Source organism: Nerophis lumbriciformis, linkage group LG38, assembly GCF_033978685.3.
Source record: "Nerophis lumbriciformis linkage group LG38, RoL_Nlum_v2.1, whole genome shotgun sequence".
Classification (NCBI taxonomy): Eukaryota; Metazoa; Chordata; class Actinopteri; order Syngnathiformes; family Syngnathidae; genus Nerophis; species Nerophis lumbriciformis.
The window spans coordinates 7,508,563-7,530,611 of record NC_084585.2 but is presented as its reverse complement, the minus strand read 5'-3'; the positions used below and the strand labels follow the sequence as shown (position 1 = coordinate 7,530,611).

General features: G+C 39.2%; 1 protein-coding gene across 3 annotated transcripts in view; it reads right to left on the bottom strand.

The window, feature by feature from the left end:
* atxn7 (ataxin 7) overlaps positions 1 to 22,049 on the bottom strand; it is a 117,416-nt gene that overhangs the window by 52,112 nt on the left and 43,255 nt on the right. For 2 of the 3 annotated variants that reach the window (XM_061932664.1, XM_061932663.1), the window contains exons 3-5: positions 18,479 to 18,694; positions 18,227 to 18,295; positions 4,162 to 4,266 (exon numbers count right to left, since the gene is read on the bottom strand). In XM_061932664.1, coding sequence (XP_061788648.1) covers positions 4,162 to 4,266; positions 18,227 to 18,295; positions 18,479 to 18,686 — 382 coding nt within the window. In that variant the 5' untranslated portion in view covers positions 18,687 to 18,694. Of the gene's footprint in view, positions 1 to 4,161; positions 4,267 to 18,226; positions 18,296 to 18,478; positions 18,766 to 22,049 lie in introns of those variants that run through there. The other variant, XM_061932662.1, reaches the window with a different exon arrangement.

Here is a 22,049-nt window from a genome sequence, read left to right as displayed (position 1 = left end):
AATGAGCTAAATAATATTATTTGATATTTTACGGTAATATGTTAATAATTTCACACATTAGTCGCTCCTGAGTATAAGGCGCACCCCCGGCCAAACTATGAAAAAAACTGCGACTTATAGTCTGAAAAATACGGTATATGGGAGAGGACGCTGGTTTTTCGAAATATATATAAAATAAGACTAATAGTCAAGGGAAAAGTCCTTAGCTTTTTGGAAATGTGGCCTCCAAAACAATTGCGTTTAATATCCCTGTTTTAGAATGTTCAAGAGTTAAATAACTTATTTGAACATACACCTCTTACATACTAACAAACTCAGCTTAGCATTCGGATTCCTCTTCTGTGCGTTAAAAAAAAGTTGTAAATCAAATATTATCAGGGGAGTTGAGTTATGCATGTGGGAACATAAACACGAGTATGTGGTGCCTTCTCAGGTTCATGTGTTAAAAACGTTAAGTGGTTAGAGAAAATGGTAAAGGGAGAAGAGAAATATCCCCACAGTAGTATACTGGTGTGAGAAATGTTCCCATGAGCAATGCAGTCGTGTCAATGTCATACACATGCTTATTATTCAATTATTTGCAAAATAGTGATTTTTGCGTTCAATGCATCCTGTATTTTCCGGTCTATAAGCCGCTTCTTTTTTCCAACGCTTTGAACTTTGGGGCCTATAAAACGGTGAGGCTAATTTATGGGTTTTTCTTCGCGAAACGGCCATAATGTTTTGTATTCAAAAAAAGTTTTCATATTACACCGACAGAGACACTGAAAAGGTGTGTTATTGTTTGTGCTATGGTGCCAACTTTTGGACGAGTTCGCTCACTGCAGGTGCTGCGGGTTGAAAATTTAAAATGCACTTCCTGTTTCATACCTTGAACCGGAAGTATCACTGTCCATAGCGAAATAATTCTTCATTTATCACTCCAAGTAACGTTTCTAAGTTTCACAATATACCTCAAACAATTCATACTTACTAAACCCTCCCATGTGTGATGTCTCTAGGAGTGTTTTCATGCATATTTGTACGTGCTATCGTAATGTAATCAAGTTAGCGTTGTTAGCATTAGCGAATATGCCAACATAGTGGCTGTGTTAGTATTATTAACTTACAAAAGGGCATTCTTTTTGAATTGTTTCAGTTTTTGGAACATTTTTTGGAGTCTTCCGCAGCGAGTGGTTCCATGACGATTAGTTCTGTTTTGTTTGACCAGCCGTTTAATTGCTGTGTTACAGGCACCAATTGCAAACAATTAAGGTATGTAAATAAACTTTTATCAAATGTTTCATACCTGTATATTAGGGATGTCCCGATCCAGCTTTTTGCACTTCCGATCCAATACCGATATTGTTTTTGCATTTCCGATCCGATACCGATACTGACCGATACCGATACTGACCGATACTGGCCTATCCGAGCATGTATTAAAGTTTAAAGTTAAGTGTCAAAAAGACAGCCAAAAGAGTTTGATATGAGAATAAATCTAAAGTTAAAATATAGGGTAGAAATGCACCCATTTGCAGGAAATGTAGTCTTGATTTTCAAAATGTTCTTTCAAGGCTTGCATGTCTACATTAAAACATTCTTCTTCATACTGCATTAATATATGCTACTTTTAAACTTTCATGCAGAGAAGGAAATCACAACTAAAAAAATCACAAATGTTTTCATACGGTGTTGATGTGGAAAATTTTGCCTCAGCATTTTGATGGTGTGGACGTGTGGCACCGAATGGAGATAAGCGTCTCGACAGACGTCACAATATTTGAACAATGATGACGAAAACTGTTGTCTCTGTCGTGTCTGTGTGTCGAAAATTGTTATGCACTTATTTTTTTATTTGATCTTGTGCTTGGCATAGATTTGCCGTGCGCAGAGGACGCTTGAGCAGGCGCGCACCTTAGCGGCTGCGCTAGCATCACAGCTAACGTTAGCCATGCCGCTACCTCGCTCTCTGCTGGGAGAGGACGTATACGTATGTGACGTATGACGTGACAGTATGTGACGTGTGTAAGAAGGTGCGCTCGCTGTCTGTGAGAGGGAGGCAAAGGAAAGAGTGAGAAGAGCCTGTCGTGTAATGCCAGCAGCTAAAAGCAACTGCGTGAGAATTGTGGATGTGTTGAAGGTGTGCTGGAAAATGCGGAACGGAAATTACGGAGCAGCAGAAAAGTGGAATGTATTATTTAAATAGGTGCGTTGGAAAACACGGACCGGAGTTTCTTTTTAAACTGGATCTGGATCGGCATTTTCCCATGCCTTGCCGATACGCAATTTTTGGCAAATATCGGCAGCCGATCCGATCCAAATATCGGATCGGGACATCCCTACTGTATATATATATACACCGTATTTTCCGCACTATAAGGCGCACCTAAAAACCACAAATTTTCTCAAAAGCTGACAGTGCGCCTTATAACCCGGTGCGCTTTATATATGGATAAATATTAAGATTCATTTTCATAAAGTGTCGGTCTCGCAACTTCGGTAAACAGCCGCCATCTTTTTTCCCCGTAGAAGAAGCGCGCGGTGCATGCTGGGATATGTGACGTTTCATTTCCATTTGTGTGTTTATGTAAAGACCCCAAAATGGCTCCTATTAAGTGTGTTGTCTGTCTAATTATAAATAATGCAGACGAGGCGTGTTAACGGAGTTCTCAACGTTTACTCACAGCGTGCTCATAACCACATTCTAACTCCCAGCATACAACAACGCTTCTCAGGGCTACCGCGCATGCTCGTCACTATCGTTGCATGCTGGGTAGTGTAGTTGTTATATTTGCTAGCTCATAACATCACATTAAGAGACACGCTTACGCGCTTAATTCAATACTCGCCGTCATTCCGGGTGGATTGAGAAAAGACCTCCAGCCGCTAGATATTGGTGTCAACAGGGCATTCGAAGCTAGACTGCTAACTGCGTGGGAACAGTGGATGACAGAAGGCGAACACACGTGACGTTCACCAAGACAGGGAGACGGAGACAGCGCCAGACGACATTTTGGATCCCACATTCGCCCAACTTTTCAATTCGGACAACGAAGGAGAATAATTCGAGGGATTTATGAATGAAGAATAACTTCAGAAAGTGAGCGTTATGTTTATTTTGTGTGTTGTGACATTAACGTTCGAGCAACATTATGTTGCTATTGCTCTGCACTATTTTGAATTTTACTATGTTTGTGATTGCACATTTGCGTACATTTTGGGAGTGAACAGAGTTGTTAGAACGCTGGTTTTTAATATATTATTAAAGTTTGACTGACCTATCTGACTGTTTTTTTGACATTCCTTTAGCGCAGTTAGATGCGGCTTACAACACCGGGCGGCTTATAGGTGGACAAAGTTTTGAAATATGCCGTTCATTGAAGGCGCGGCTTTTAACCCAGGGCGCCTTATGGTGCGGAAAATACGGTATATGCAACTTAGGTGTGGCTAATATATGTAAAAACATTTTTTTCCTTCTAAAATTTGGTGGGTGCGGCTTAAATATTGGTGCGGTCTATGGCCCATAAAATACAGTATTTAGTTTGAAGAAGACAATCACTCAGATGTCTATCTGGAGAATCTCTGCGAATATACAGAATGTGTTGTTCAATAGTATGTATTAGGGTTGTACGGTATACTGGCATTAGTATAGTACAGCGATACTAATGAATCATATTCGGTACAATACAGCCTCTAAAAAGAACCGGTGGTATCATCCAAATCTAATGTAAAGTATCAAACAGAAGTGTAGATAGAATTTGTTTAAAGAGAAAGTAAGCAGATATTAACAGTAAATGAACAAGTGGATTAATAATTCATTTTCTACCACTTGTGCTTAATAATGTTGACAAAATAATAGAATGATAAATGACACAATATGTTACTGCATACGTCAGCAGCTAAATTAGGAGCCTTTGTTTGCTTACTTACTACTAAAAGACAAGTTGTCTTGTATGTTCACTATTTTATTTAAGGACAAACTTGCAATAAGAAACACGTATTTGATGTACCGTAAGATTTTTTGTTAAAATAAAGCCAATAATGCCATTTTTGAGGTGCCCTTTATTTAGAAAAGTATCGAAAAGTACCGAAAAACATTTTGGTACCGGTAACAGTACCAAAATATTGGTATTGGGACAACATTAGTATATATGCAAATAGAATTTCTGCAGCACTTACCATAATGTGCTTGGAAGGCTTGGGGCTTGACAACTTGACTACAGTGGCTGCACATCACCAGGTAGAAGTCGTCTTGAGCGGGATACTGGCCAAATATGGACATATCTGTGCACAGGAGGGGTAAATCTGATTATTACGGTACAAGTCAGGGGGGAAACTACTACACAACATCTGTGTTAAAAAATACAGCATACTGTACAGTGAAATATATAACAATGAATCTAAAAAAATTGATTCAGGATGCACAATTTTCTATTCACAGCCTATACATAACGTACAAAAATGCAAATATGATAACAGTCCGCATAAAAAAGAAAACAAAAAAATCAGAGTGTACTCATGCTCAACATAATGAGCACATTCTGCAAACAAAAATATGCAAGACTCCCAAGCACTTTGCTGCGTTCATCATTGAGTACACTATGATAAGAAGCAGCTTGGTAGTGATCCAAAGGTTGCCTGTTGTCAAATAACTTTTTTTTTTATCTAGTTCTGTTCCTTCCTGGTTATGACTCATGACAGTATGTTGTATTAAAATCCAGCTTCAATTCAGACTTTTGCAAACACATTGCGGGTAGAGATGTCCGATATTATCGGCCGAAAAATGCTTTAAAATGTAATATCGGAAATTATCGGTATCGGTTTCAAAAAGTAAAATGTATGACTTTTTAAAACGCCGCTGTGTACACGGACGTAGGGAGAAGTACAGAGTGCCAATAAACCTTAAAGGCACTGCCTTTGCGTGCCGGCCCAATCACATAATATCTACGGCTTTTCACACACACAAGTGAATGCAAGGCATACTTGGTCAACAGCCATACAGGTCACACTGAGGGTGGCCGTATAAACAACTTTAACACTGTTACAAATATGCGCCACACTGTGAACCCACACCAAACAAGAATGACGAACACATTTTGGCAGAACATCCGCACCGTAACACAACATAAACACAACAGAACAAATACCCACAAGCTCTTGCAGCACTAACTCTTCCAGGACGCTACAATACACCCCCCCCCCCGCTACCTCCTAACCACCCACCTCAACCCATCCCCCCCAACCCCAACCCACCTCAACCTCCTCATGCTCTCTCAGGGAGAGCATGTCCCAAATTCCAAGCTGCTGTTTTGAGGCATGTTAAAAAAAATAATGCACTTTGTGACTTCAATAATAAATATGGCAGTGCCATGTTGGCATTTTTTTTCCAAAACTTGAATTGATTTATTTTGGAAAACCTTGTTTTCCTGTGTCTCCCTCTCACAGACAGCGAGCGCACCTTCTTACACACGTCACATACTGTCACGTCATACGTCACATACTGTCACGTTATACGTCACATACGTATACGTCCTCTCCCAGCAGAGAGCGAGGTAGCGGCATTATAAATAATGTAAATAATTCAATGTGATTATCTTGTGTGATGACTGTATTATGATGATAGTATATATCTGATAGTATATATCTGTATCATGAATCAATTTAAGTGGACCCCGACTTAAACAAGTTGAAAAACTTATTCGGGTGCTACCATTTAGTGGTCAATTGTACGGAATATGTACTTCCACTGTGCAACCTACTAATAAAAGTCTCAATCAATCAATCAAAACACATAGAATCATCATAATGCTGTGATTATATGCATCAAGTGTTCATTCAAGGCTAAGGCAAAATATCGAGATATATATTGTGTATCGCAATATGGCCTTAAAATATCGCAATATTAAAAAAAGGCCATATCGCCCAGCCCTAGTTCAATGATGCCATTTCTGTTTGTCATGTATAATTTTGTCTATTTTGTGTTTATCTTGAATAAACAGGTCAGTTTCTTCTTACCAACCATTGTGTATTATTCAAACTCCCCTAATTCAGCTGGCTAGTTGTTATCAAGAGTACTAAAACCCTTTTCAACATGATTCTGACAACTAAGTAGGCTAAATAACTTTAAACTTTAATACATGCTCGGATAGGCCAGTATCGGTCAGTATCGGTATCGGTCAGTATCGGTATCGGATCGGAAATGCAAAAACAATATCGGTATCGGATCGGAAGTGCAAAAACCTGGATCGGGACATCCCTAATATACAGCTATGAAACATTTGATAAAAGTTTAATGCATCCAGCGGGGCATCACAACAAAATCAGGCATAATAATGTGTTAATTCCACGACTGTATATATCGATATCAGTTGATATCGGAATCGGTAATTAAGAGTTGGACAATATTGAAATATCGAATATCGGTAAAAAAGCCATTATCAGACATCTCTAATTGCAGGGTCTTGTGGAATATTTTTGTCATGTGTTCATTTGAAAACAGGCATTTGCTGTACAGTACAAAACATGAATTTTCTTAAACAGAGAAAGGCGTGTTTTAGTTGTAAAATAGGGATAGGAAGTAGTCCACCCACCAAATTGTTATAACTTCAACACCTTCTTTCACAAAAATGTGAAAGAAATGTAACCTGGCACAGAGAACCAGAACCCTCCTAATTTGAACAGGCTAATTAAGAGACTGCTTGAGGTGTGATGGTGTGATAAGCCAAGGAGAGGTTGTAAGAGTGGGGCTCTCTGCTATATGTGCCGCTCAAGGGCTGTCAAGGATCCTTCAAAGCTCTTTGACAAGGGCCTGGAAGGGATGAGGACCATTACTCAAAGACCATACAACAAGGTCTACCTGGTGGGTTGCCTCTCTCTCTCTCTCTCTCTTAGGAGTGCCATTCCTTTGTGGATGGTTTGACAAACTGGAGCCTAATTTGTGCATGTGAATTGAATGAAAAGATACTAAGAGCCCAGGAACTGCCAAGGTGGTCACAGAAAAAAAGTCAACATCTTCACTTAATGGACAAAGGCATGTTGAAGTAGAAAAGCTGATTAGTGATGTATAAAAATCAAGAAGTCCGGGTCCTCTGAATAGGAGAGAAATGCCTTGTAGAAGGGTGTATTTGTGCGTTAAACTCATTCCCAAACTGAGTTGCACACTTGGAGTGTTCTACAAATGGTTGGCTCAACAGACAAAAAAAAACCAAGCCAGACCCACTTGCTAGTCTGATTTAACACACTTAGGTACGGACTGTACTGCACCACAGAAAGCATCTGACTAGAAAAATCTAATGGTCTGTGCTTGTCTTCTTCTGAATTACAGAGTGAAAAAGGGGATGCAGTATGAAAGGAAGTTATCCAGAAGGTGACAGAGACAGAAGAAGGCGAGCAAGGCCAAGAAACAATCATGATGGAGAGGTATAAAAAAAAAAGAGCAGAAGCAGGCCTAAGCGAGACAAAGAGGGAGTGAGTAAAGGACCTGTGAGTAAAGAAAGCTTGTGAATAGGCAGGAGGGAAATGATGAGAGCCCAGTTAATTTCAGCACCCTCATCCATGGCAGTGATGAATGATCTAGGTGAGCCGCAGACGGTGGAAGAATCGAAACATGTAACTGACACTGGTCGGTGGCACACTTCATATGTAAGTCGCAAATTCATTGACTGCTTGGGCATTTTTTTTTTTTGATAATGTGTGAATCCTACTGTGGTGTAACCACAGTAGAAATCTGATATGAGTCATACCAGAGAGGGAGTGATCTACTGTAATACCGCCACTTGGCGCATGGACGCTCGCGCAACAACACACACTTCTGCCACAAACAGCATGTGTTGCTCAGTCTCCCAAGCGGTTCTCTAAGGCAGTGTTTTTCAACCACTGTGTGCCGTGAGATACAGTCTGGTGTGCCGTGGGAGATTATCTAATTTCACCTATTTGGGTTAAAAATATTTTTTGCAAACCAGTAATTGTAGTCTGCAAATGATGTGTTGTTGTCAGAGGTGGGTAGAGTAGCCAGAAATTGTACTCAAGTAAGAGTACTGTTACTTTAGAGATTTATTACTCAAGTAAAAGTAAGGAGTAGTCACCCAAATATTTACTTGAGTAAAAGTAAAAAGTATGTTGTGAAAAAACTACTCAAGTACTGAGAAACTGATGAGTAACATACACACACATATCATATATATATATATATATATATATATATATATATATATATATACACACACACACACATATATATATATATATATATATATATATATACATACATTGATATATAGAGTATATAATTTATATTTATTTATTTTGCCGCTTTTTTTTACATGTTAAAGATGTTTTAATGAATATACATGCATGTTTAACACATATAGATTCCTTTCTTTCATGAAGACAAGAATATAAGTTGGTGTATTACCTGATTCTGATGACTTGCATTGATTGGAATCAGACAGTAGTGCTGATAACGTCCACATTTTCAAATGGAGGAGAAAAAAAGTTCCTCCTTTCTGTCTAATACCACATGAAAGTGGTTGGTTTTTGGCATCTTATTTGTCCAGCTTCCATATTCGTTTTTATACACTTTACAAGAAATACATTGGCGGCAAACTCCGTAGCTTGCTAGCTTGTTTGCGCTGGCTTTCGGAGACTCTTATTTTGAAAGCGCAGGCGCAATGGAGCGGCACTTTTATTGTGAAGACAGGAACTGTGCAGTCAGTCTTTAGGCTTTTGACGGGATGTACGGTTGAAATAAAAAAAATTATTTTTTCCTTCACACTTTTGATTGATTGATTGGAACTTTTATTAGTAGATTGCATATTCCGTACAATTGACCACTAAATGGTAACACCTGAATAAGTTTTTCAACTTGTTTAAGTCAGGTCATGTGACCCCTGGCTCTGTTTGATTGGTCCAACGTCACCAGTGACTGCATCTGATTGGTGGAACGGAGTGAACGTCACCAGTGACTGCATTTGGTGAAACGCATGCTATATGAAGGTCTGTCTGACAGACCAAAACAAACAAAGCGTGCATTAACAGATCGATAAAAATTAGTAGCGAGTAGCGAGCTGAATGTAGATAAAAGTAGCGGAGTAAAAGTAGCGTTTCTTCTCTATAAATATACTCAAGTAAAAGTAAAAGTATGTTGCATTAAAACTACTCTTAGAAGTACAATTTATCCCAAAAGTTACTCAAGTAGATGTAACGGAGTAAATGTAGCGCGTTACTACCCACCTCTGGTTGTTGTTGAGTGTCGGTGCTGTCTAGAGCTCGGCAGAGTAACCGTGTAATACTCTTCCATATCAGTCGGTGGCAGCCGGTAGCTAATTGCTTTGTAGATGTCGGAAACAGCAAGAGGCAGTGTGCAGGTAAAAAGGTATCTAATACTTAAACCAAAAATAAACAAAAGTTGAGTGCCCCTAGAACAGGGGTCGGCAACCCGCGGCTCTTTAGCGCCGGCCTAGTGGCTCTCTGGAGCTTTTTCAAAAATGTATGAAAAATAGAAAAATCAATTTTTTGTTTTAGTATGGTTTCTGTAGGAGGACAAACATGACACAAACCTCCCTAATTGTTATAAAGCACACTGTTTGTATTAAACATGCTTCACTGATTCGAGTATTTGCCGAGCGCCGTTTTGTCCTACTAATTTTGGCGGTCCATGAACTCACCTTAGTTTGTTTACATGTATAACTTTCTCCGACTTTCTAGGACGTGTTTTATGCCACTTCTTTTTCTGTCTCCTTTTGTCCACCCAACTTTTAAGGTTGTGCATGAAAGGTGAGTTTTGTTAATGTTATTGACTTGTGTGGAGTGCTAATCAGACATATTTGGTCACTGCGTGACTGCAAGCTAATCGATGCTAACATGCTATTTAGGCTAGCTATATGTATATATTGCATCATTATGCCTCATTTGTAGCTATATTTGAGGTCATTTAGTTTCCTTTAAGTCCTCTTAATTCAATGTATATCTCATGACACACTATCTGTATGTAATATGGCTTTTATTTTTTTGCGGCTCCAGACAGATTTGTTTTTGTATTTTTGGTCCTATATGGCTCCTTCAACATTTTGGGTTGCCGACCCCTGCCCTAGAAAAATGCATTGACGCTTAGGGGAAGGCTATGCAGAACGAAACTAAAACTGAACTGGCTACAAAGCAAACAAAAACAGAATGCTGGACGAGAGCAAAGACTTACAGCGTGTGGAGCAAAGACGGCGTCCACAATGTACATCCGAACATGACATGACGATCAACAATGTCCCCACAAAGAAGGATAAAAACAACTGAAATATTCTTGATTTCTAAAACAAAGTATCGCTCAAAGGAAGACATGAAACTGCTCCAGGAAAATACCAAAAAAAGAGAAAAAGCCACCAAAATAGGAGCGAAAGACGAGAACTAAAACACTACACACAGGAAAACAGCAAAAAACTCAAAATAAGTCAGGGCGTGATGTGACAGGTGGTGACAGTACACCTACTTTGAGACAAGAGCTATAGTTATGCATAGTTTAAAGTCATATCCAACAATTGCGACAACTTTTTACTGTCAACTGAGTTTCATTTCTTAATGATTTCTGCTGGTGGTGTGCCTCCGGATTTTTTCAACGCAAAAAATGTGCCTTGGCTCAAAAAAGGTTGAAAAACACTGCTCTAAAGGATGCTCCAACATGATGCAGATGTACATTGATCTTTAGCATCAAATTGAATTGTTTACTATTAGGCGGTCTCACAGTTTACGTGCTATGTGGGTACAAGCCAGTATTTACAATGTTTAACGTGTAGTATAGTAAATAGAATCACTTATTTGTAAGCTTGGATATTTGCTGCTAAATTCCTGCAATTTTCTTGTCCTTTGCCCACATTGTTGAACTATGAAAGGACGACACCAGATAAGTACCATGACAAAAAAAAAGACTCATTAACCCAGGGGTCGGCAACCCAAAACGTTGAAAGAGCCACATTGGACCAAAAATACAAAAAACAAATCCGTCTGGAACCGCAAAAAAATGAAAAGCCGTATATAAGTCTTCTAATGAAGGCAACACATGACGCAAGTGTCTACATTAGCTATAACAGCCTACTATCAAAATTGCTATGTGTTGCAAGCTGAAGCAAATCTTTGTTGACAGAAATGTTGAAATGTAATATTTATTCTACACATTTTTACAACATTAGAAACCATTAGTAAATCAGTGGTTACTCAGAAGGTTAGATAACTCCTGGAAATGACTGGCTTTTAATGGCCAAAGGTATAGATGTGCGTTTCCAAGTTAAAGTTTTAATAGATTTATTACAATCTTTGGCAAGCTGGGTAACGTTTGCTGTGGTCTGGAACAACATGGCACACAACTATCTGAAATGCAGCCAATATTACATACAGATAATGTGTCATGTGACATGCACATATAAATTAAATACACAGAGGACATAAGTAAAGGAAATTAAATGAGCTAAAATATACCTACAAATGAGGCATGATGATGCAATATGTACATACAGCTAGCCTAAATAGCATGTTAGCATTGTTTAGCTTGCAGTCGTGCACTGACCTAATATGCCTGATTAGCACTCCAACAAGTCAATAACATCAACAAAGTGCACCTTTCTGCATTCACGCACAGCATAAAACATTTGGTGGACAAAATGAGACAAACAAGGAGTGCAAGATTTTAAATGTAAACAAACTGTTGCGTCACTGTCCACACTATCATACCTGCCAACTTTTGAAATCAGAAAAACCTAGTAGCCAGGGTCCAGGGGCCGCAGGCCCGGGTAGGTCCAGGACAAAGTCCTGGTGGGGGGTTCAGGCTTCGCCCCCCGACGCAAAATGATTATTAGCATTCAGACAGGTTAAAATGTTGCTAAAACCATCACTTTTCTATCAGTCACAGTGACTTTTCAAAACAAAAATATTACAGCAAAAATCATATGGGTTGATTGACATGTTTATTCTGTAAGCTAACTTCAATAGTTTGAAATTATTTTGACAGTTAATGCCAGTTATCCTGTCAACCTTTCACAAGACTTCAATTTGTTAATTGAAAGTATAAACAGTATAAACAATTTTTACAGTAAACAAATGGTAAAACAGTACTAAACAATTCCATTAAAAAAAAAATTGGTGTCATTATTAACTTTCTGTCCAAGCTTGTATAATCTACTGCCTTGTTCAATTGTAAAAAATATTCTGTGCCTAAAATTCACATTTCTATCACAATTATCATACTGTAAACATGGTAAGCTAACTTCATTAAAATTAATAGTCCTGTCAATAGCATGGAATTACAATTCAAATGTAGTTTTTTTGTAAGCCTTTCAAAAGAATTCAAAATATGAAAAATTATTGAAAATTAATTTAAGCCATTAGACACTTGAAAAGTGGCACATCACATCTCTAATGTAATCATTTTAACTTTTCAACAGAAATAGCACTGCAAAAATATTAAGGACATACTTCTGTATTTTGGTAGTTATGCTGTCAACATTTAACAAGATTTCTTCAACTTGGACTTGAAAGCAGAAATAGTATAAACACTTTTAACAGTATAACAGTACTAAACAATTCCAATAGATAACATTGGTGTCATTACCTTTTTGTGGCTAAAATCCAAATTTAGCAACGGCATTAGACTTGTGTTTTTTTGTCCCAACGTGGTCTTTTACATCGCTAATTCCTCCGTGTCCGATCGAAAAATCTTGTCTGCACAAGGTGCAATTCGCGTAGTTTTCACCCTTTTTGGAACGGATAATTATTCCCGGATAGGCTTTTGAATATTCTTCACGGAATGACAGCAGTTTTCTTTTCGGTTTAAGACTCGTTTGCGATTTTTCTCCGGCTGATTCCATGATCGTTCGCTCGTTTGGAAACAATGGCAACAGGTGCCTCGTGCTTGGCAGCGGTGCTATAAATAACCTCGCGCATTTAAAAAAAAAAAATTTTTTTAATTAATGAAAAACCGTATTTTTTATCACTGCAACCGTAACCCGGAATAGGTTGATGAAAACCGTACTAATTACGGGAAAACCGGAATAGTTGGCAGGTATGCACACCCCCCACTGTGCTGGTCCCGCAGCGCGCACAGAATTCTGGGAGATGTAGTTTATTTCACACCTGGCCCAAAAAATCTACACACCGAGATTAAGAAACAAAAGTGATACAGAACTAAAACCAATATTCAAAACAATAAAAGCGTAGTGATTAAAACTAAGACTAAGACAGTGAAGCATAAAAAACACAAAACATGCAAAATAGTGTGTTTTCTAACAGTGTGTTTACTTATTTTTAACATATTTTACATATAAGAGTTCAGTGTGTCCATAAGCACATTCAACAATATCGCAATAATATTGAAAGCGTCATAATTTTGGTCACAATTACCGCGATGTGAAATTTTACATTATTTATTTAACAATTTAAGAGTTTAAGATTTGAGCAAACAGGCTTCCGTATCAAGTTAGCTATAGTTGATATTCGTTTCTACAGAGTTTGGTGACTGGGCCTTTAAATCGACTGCAATGCTATTTTTTGGTACCGGTAGCCTGTCAATGGGCTGTATGAAGGTTGAGAGCCAACCGTATCCTGTGTGGTCGCATAGTTTATAACCAAGCTGTATTGTAAGATTTTATTTGGAACATGCTTCCTACATATATGTGCACTTCATGTGTATACTAATGTACTTTCCTTTGTGTGCTTGGTTTTGCAGTGCTTCATTGTGGAGACTATTGTACGTTTTTACATCTATAATTAAAAGGACTGTTTACAGACACTATCTGCAGAACTAAATGCCAACATTCAGGGAGGTCAGAATAAAATATGTAAATAAACCAGTGGTGTACAAAGTGCAGCCTGTGTTACATTGTAGTAATAAAGAAAGCTGCAACAATTGAAAACCACAGCAAAACAATACAATGTAACAAGAAAAATATATGTTGATATTAATAACATAGATTTGTTTTCAATTATATGTATTAGCCAATTATGCAAATTGTATGACGACATCATACTGCCACAAATAAATTGCCAATCTCTGGGAAACACTGCAAACATTTTAAGACAAAAAACAGATTTAGATTATTTTTACTCAATCTCAAATCAAGATGAATCACTATTTGTACAAGAGCTAACTTAACAACACTGTAACAAGTTCCAGCAATTCACGTGCGGTCCATGTGTCATTGAACAACAGACAATAAGTCCTAATAGCGAAGAGATGAATGTTAGACAACAGTGAGTGGATAATGAAATGCAAGTTTTTAAACTAGACAATAGTTATATTGCATATTAGTAACAGTTCAAAGTATATTTTGTATCATTATGTTAATATACGCAGCGCTGTGTTTCATGATTGGAAGGGTGAGCAGATCACTCTTATTTCATTTTACTGGAAATATGGAAAATAAATGCATACAGTACACCCGTGCGCCATATGACTTAGTTTAAAGTTAAACTAAGTCATAGTGTAGCTGGTTCATACAGCGAAATCAAACCTTTGAAGGTTTGTATTTGTCTGGTAAGGATTTAACACAGTACCGTAATACATTGCCAAATATTATTAGTGTATTGATCAGGTAAAATACAGAATAATCTCAAATGAATACTTTTCTCAGAATATCTATATTAAAAATGTAAATAATACTGTGTTGACTTTGAAGCTAAACTATACTGTGACTATGACTAGCCTTACAAAAAGATGAACTATACTTACACATACTTTACTTATACATTAGGGGTGTGACGATAGATCGATTTATATTGCTAATTTCAAGTATATCGATCTGTGCTCGGCAGGAAAACTATGGACCCGAGATCGTTTTAAAAGGGAACCAATCAATCTTTTCGATACTAGAAAAAGGAAACCTGTGGATTTAAGAATGGCAGGCTTTTTATGAAGTTTAGCACTTTTAAGGATAAGAATGTTAAACGTCTGTGGCGTCATCAAAACAAAAATAGCGGATAGCTAAGGTGGTCAAGAAAGGTCATAAATGCACAAGCCACAAGGCAATATCATTAATTATAACCCAAACACTTTTAGCCACAGCACGATTGCAAATTCACAACAAAGACAAACGACAACACAATAATATTAAGCCACAACTTAACTTGAAGCCGAAAAGGACGCGACCGACACAACAGAAGTGATAACAACTGGCAGCCAAGGAAAAGTCATTTCATCAAAAACAAATACATACAAGAGACGGATCAAGGAGGCTATGGAAATTAGGAAGAGAGGGGCCAAAACCATCAAGATGAGGGGGCATACATGCTTCCGACACCTGAGAAGCTGTCTGTCGTCAGCGATGTCAGGGCGGAGAACAGATACTGTATGGCTGGATCAGGGAACTTTATTTAACGGGTACATTTACTGTTAAAATGTTGGTTACTGTAGTTTTATATTCATATTTCTTAGATTCAACTACATTGATCTGTGCTCGGCGAGTTTGCCTTCCGGAAGATGGGTATCGATCCAACATCAATATGAAAGGGAATTGATCGATTTTATTGAAACTAGGAAAAGGAAAACATTGGACTTAAAAACGACAGACTTTATATGAAGTTCAGCACTTTTAATGATAAGGACGTTAATCGTTGTTTAAACTGTCTGCCCATCTGTGGCGTCATCAAAACAAAAATGGCGGAAAAGAAAGGTTACAACAAATGCAAACGCCACAAGACAATATTAAATTAAAACAAAACAACGTTTAGCTAGAGCACGACGCAAAGGTCACAACAAAGACAAACGACAACACAATAATATAAAGCCGCAATACAACTTTAAGCCAAAAGGGATGCGGCCGACAACGGAAGAGACACTGTTTTTGACCGACTTCCGAAACACAACACCACGAAGCAACAACACAATTGGCAAAAGAAATATGAGAAATGGATCACGGAAAGAACGAAATGAGGTGCCAACACCTGGGACACTGTTCTCGATCGACACCAGGGCGGAGAACGGATACTCTATGGCCAGGTCGGGGAACTTTATTTAGCAGGTGAAGTGAAGTGAATTACATTTATATAGCGCTTTTTCTCAAGTGACTCGAAGCGCTTTACATTGTGAAACCCAATATCTAAGTAACATTTAAACCAGTGTGGGTGGCACTGAGAGCAGGTGGGTAAAGTGCCTTGCCCAAGGACACAACAGCAGTGACTAGGGTGGCGGAAGCGGGGATCGAACGTACAACCCTCAAGTTGCTGGCACAGCCGCTCTACCAACCGAGCTATACTGTCCCAATGTCAGTAAATCTACTGTTAAAATGTTGGGTATTGTACTTTTATTGAACATTTCTTGAATGTTGACAATGTGAGCGGAAAAGGTTTCTTCTTGGTAATTTAACCCAAAGTGTTGGGTTTCCCGGTCAGACTGTTTGAATTTTTTTTTGCTAAAAAGTTACTGAATAGATATATATATATATATATATATATATATATATATATATATATATATATATATATATATATGTATGTGTGGGGAAAAAAATCACAAGACTATTTCATCTCTACAGGCCTGTTTCATGAGGGGGGGTTCCCTCAATCATCAGGAGATTTTAATGGGAGCATTCACATACCATGGTTTATATAGGGCACAGAGTGGGTGGGTACAGGCTGGTGTAGGGGCGTGGTGATTGGCTCATGTGTTACCTAGGAGGTGTTTCCGTCTGTGGCGGCATGCTGTTACAATTTCGCTGCGCTTGTTGAGGGATGACAGGTCTGGACGGTAAATAATAAACAGTTTCTCTTTCAAGCATAGGTTGCATCTTTTATTACCACTAATAAAAGATGCAACCTATTATCACTAATAAAAGATGCAACCTATGCTTGAAAGAGAAACTGTTTATTATTTACCGTCCAGACCTGTCATCCCTCAACAAGCGCAGCGAAATTGTAACAGCATGCCGCCACAGACGGAAACACCTCCTAGGTAACACATGAGCCAATCACCACGCCCCTACACCAGCCTGTACCCACCCACTCTGTGCCCTATATAATCCATGGTATGTGAATGCTCCCATTAAAATCTCCTGATGATTGAGGGAACCCCCCCTCATGAAACAGGCCTGTAGAGATGAAATAGTCTTGTGATTTTTTTTCCCACACATACATATATATATATATATATATATATATATATATATATATATATATATATATACACACACAATACAGGCCAAAGGTTTGGACACACCTTCTCATCTCAATGTGTTTTCTTCATTTTCACTTTCATTTACATTGTAGATTGTGTCACTGAAGGCTTCAAAACTATGACACCTGTGAAGTGAAAACCCTTTCAGGTGACTACCTCTTGAAGCTCATCGAGAGAATGCCAAGAGTGTGCAAGACAGTAATCAGAGCAAATGGTAGCTATTTTGAAGAAACTATAATATAAAATGGGTTTTCAGTTATTTCACCTTTTTTTGTGAAGTACATAACTCCACTTGTGTTCATTCATAGTTTTGTGGATGTTGTTGTGGCTTGTGCAGCCCTTTAAGACACTTGTGATTTAGGGCTATATAAATGAACATTGATTGATTGATGCCTTCAGTGACAATCTACAATGTAAATAGTCATGAAAACAAAGAAAATTCATTGAATGAGAAGGTGTGTCCAAACTTTTGGCCTGTACTGTATATATATATATATATATATATATATATATATATACATGTATATATATATATATATATATATATAGTCCCTGAATCACATCGGCAACCACAAATATTGACTCGAATCGTTACACCCCTATTTAACAGTAAATCTCAAGTTAATACTTTTCTCAGAATGTCTAATATTAAAAATGTAAATAATACTGTCTTGACTATAACTAACCCTGTACAAAAAGGACAAATACAGTTCTATAGACACATCCTTAACATATACTGCACATTCATACTTCACTCTCCTTCCAAATAATACAACTATTCCTGGTAAAAGATCAAATGCTGACAATGGATTTAAAAGACAAATAATGCAAATGCATGTTGACATCAGTAAGACATGACAGTGTTATTGTTTCTAAAGCTTGAGCCTATCCCCGACTACAGGCCAGCCAAGTTACCAAATAAGTTATTTTAGGGACAGATGTCAAAGAAGCACATACACAAGAAACGTGTTTCACAAATAAAACGCTTGTTCGGTCATTTTGAAGTTTGACTCGGCTTGAGGGTGTGTGTTTGTGTGCCAAATCCCCACAAGCAAAATACCCATTCGGCCCTAGACAGAAAAAAAAAAGCACACTTACCTTCTCTGCACAAACGCATGGCTTCGCGATTTTTCCCCGAGTCTTTGAAACTTTCCTCCAATTCAGCACCTGGGAGTGGGGGCGATCCGAGAGACACAAATAAATACTGGCACTTGCTACCACTAAAAAGGATCCTTCCCATTTCGCCGACAAACGCATGCGAACGGCCGCGACTAAAGCGAACTAGCGCCCGGCGACTGTGGCGCTCCGGGCTCGCCTCGGCGTACACAGTCGGGACGCGAAGGGACTCACCGTCATTGCCGTGGAGCTTGGCGGCGTCGACCCAGCTGCTCCAAGGCTGTCCCAGCATTATTTCTGGACTCGGCAAGGATCTCCGCTCCGCAACAGTCGCCATTGCTGTGGAGCCTTCTCCCCGCTGGATCGGCTGCTGCTGCTTCAGCTGCTGCCTGGCCGCTCGGCGCTGCTCCCCCCTGACGTCATCCTCGGCCCTTTCCGACATTCTTTCCGCTACAATGTAACAACACAGAGGAGTCAGCTCGGCGAAGGAGAGGACTTTCCTCATGATTGGCACCGCGTCGTCCTCGCTCCACACGTCACCCGAAATAAACGAATCAATGACACGGGCGTGTGGCCACTCGGAAAGGGGGGGAATACGAGCCTCTACAGCGGGGGGGTGTCCAAAGTGTGGCCCGGGGGCCATTTGTGGCACGCCCTCAGCATATTTACTACAAAACCAAAACTAGTGAAGTCGTCACAATGTGTCAGAGGTGGGTAGAGTAGCCAGAAATTGTACTCAAGTAAGAGTACTGTTACTTTAGAGATTTATTACTCAAGTAAAAGTAAGGAGTAGTCACCCAAATATTTACTTGAGTAAAAGTAAAAAGTATGTTGTGAAAAAACTACTCAAGTACTGAGTAACTGATGAGTAACATACACACACATATCATTATATATATATATATATATATATATATATATATACACACACATATATATATATACACACACACATATATATACACACACACACACACACACATATATATATATACACATATACATAATGTATATATATATACACACTAGAGATGCGCGGATAGGAAATTATTTCATCCGCAACCGCATCAGAAAGTCGTCAACCATCCGCCATCCACCCGATGTAACATTTGATCAGAACCGCATCCGCCCGTTGTTATATATCTAATATAGACGATGCAAGGCATTAGTGAGGTTATAAAGCTTTTGCCTGTTAAAGAAAGGAGACTGATCCAATGCAGCACAGACATTCGCGTGCCGCGCTGTCACGACCCAGACGCACACCAGTGCGCAATCATATGGGAGCCGCGCTGAGCGCACCTCCAAGCGCGTCTCGCTGCCGGCGACGGCCGGGTATGGGCCCGAGGCTCCAGCGCCATCCATTTTCAGGGCTAGTTGATTCGGCAGTTGGGTTGTTACACACTCCTTAGCGGGTTCCGACTTACATGGCCACCGTCCTGCTGTCTATATCAACCAGGGTGAGCCCCACCCCTTTCGTGAGCGTACTGTTACGCGCCCCCGGCAACAGGGGTGGCGGGCAGGTAAGCTGCGCGGGCGGAGCGCGCGGAGTGACCCCTGTTACGAGCCCCCGGCCACGGGGGTGGCGGGCAGGTAAGCTGCTTACCTGCTGCGCGTGACGCCGGCCGCGGCGAAGGCGGACGAGGCGGGGTGTCGGTGCGGTGGGCGCGGTGGTGACCCTGGACGTGCGTCGGGCCCTTCTCGCGGATCGCCTCAGCTACGGCTCCCGGTGGGGCCCTCTCGGGGGAAGGGGCCTCGGTCCCGGACCCCGGCGAGGCGTCCCTTCTCCGCTCCGTAAGTGTCCATCTCTTTTCTTTTTTTTCTTCTGTTGTGGCATATGCAGCAGGTGCCTGCTCGTTTTTCGTATGTGGGTAACAACATTTAACTATGTATATATATTTCCGAATTGGTTTAACTGCCACCCGCCTGAATCTATTTAAAATCTAATTTTTTTTTAACCACCCGACCCGACCCGACCCGCGGATAAAATCTAATTTTTTTAAATTTCATCCGTCCGATCCGCGGATAATCCGCGGACTCCGCGGTTGTGCCCGCAAACCACGCATCTCTAATACACACACATATATATACACACACACACATATATATATATATATACACACACACACACATATATATATATATATACACACATATACATAATGTATATATATATACACACACACATATATATATATACATACATTGATATATACAGTATATAATTTATATTTATTTATTTTGCCGTTTTTGTTTACATGTTAAAGGTGTTTTAATGAATATACATGCATGTTTAACACATATAGATTCCTTTCTTTCATGAAGACAAGAATATAAGTTGGTGTATTACCTGATTGTGATGACTTGCATTGATTGCAATCAGACAGTAGTGCTGATAACGTCCTCGTTTTCAAATGGAGGAGAAAAAAAGTTCCTCCTTTCTGTCTAATACCACATGAAAGTGGTTGGTTCTTGGTATCTTATTTGTCCAGCTTCCATATTCGTTTTTATACACTTTACAAGAAATACATTGGCGGCAAACTCCGCAGCTTGCTAGCTTGTTTGCGCTGGCTTTCGGAGACTCTTATTTTGAAAGCGCAGGCGCGATGGAGCGGCACTTTTATTGTGAAGACAGGAACTCTGCAGTCAGTCTTTAGGCTTTTGACGGGATGTACGGTTGAAATAAAAAAAAGATCTTTTTTCCTTCACACTTTTGATTGATTGATTGGAACTTTTATTAGTAGATTGCACAGTACAGTACATATTCCGTACGATTGACCACTAAATGGTAACACCCGAATACGTTTTTCAACTTGTTTAAGTCAGGTCATGTGACCGCCTGGCTCTGTTTGATTGGTCCAACGTCACCAGTGACTGCATCTGATTGGTGGAACGGAGTGAACGTCACCAGTGACTGTATTTGTTGAAACGCAGGCACTATGGAGGTCTGTTTGACAGACCAAAACAAACAAAGCGTGCATTAACAGATCGATAAAAATTAGTAGCGAGTAGCGAGCTGAATGTAGATAAAAGTAGCGGAGTAAAAGTAGTGTTTCTTCTCTATAAATATACTCAAGTAAAAGTAAAAGTATGTTGCATTAAAACTACTCTTAGAAGTACAATTTATCCAAAAAGTTACTCAAGTAGATGTAACGGAGTAAATGTAGCGCATTACTACCCACCTCTGCAATGTGTAAATGGCAGGGGCGTCACTAGCTTTTAAGGACAGGGGGGGGCTTAGCCCCCAGGAGATGCACAGGACGCGAGCGAACGTAGCGCACGAGCACAAAACTTCACAAACGGCTAACAAAGACTTAGAAATTATTCATTGTTATTATTATTATTTAAAAAATGCACGGGACAAAATGAAATGCTCCCCGGGACGATGGCTTTTAACCATTTTTTTCTTTTTCTTTTAATGCATTTATTAATTTGACATTTTATATTAAATGTCTTGGTTTTTCCTCCCTCTGAAAATCCTATGAAATGTTTAACAAGCCATTCTATAACAATACAACAGCTATTAATGTAACAATACAATAAAACAAATATATTTAATGTTTTTTTCATTGTTTTAACATTAGACTAATGTATATTACTTTATATAGATTCTACAAGAGTGATGTGGGCATTTTCTATATGAACAAGTCCAAGGACCGCAGGCAAGGTCGCAGAGAAAATGCGGACTGGATTTTGAGTGATGTGGGCATTTTCTATATGAACAAGTGGAATGGATTGGATACCGACACACTAAAGGGCCTCTCTACCTTAAAGTACCAATGATTGTCACACACACACACACTAGGTG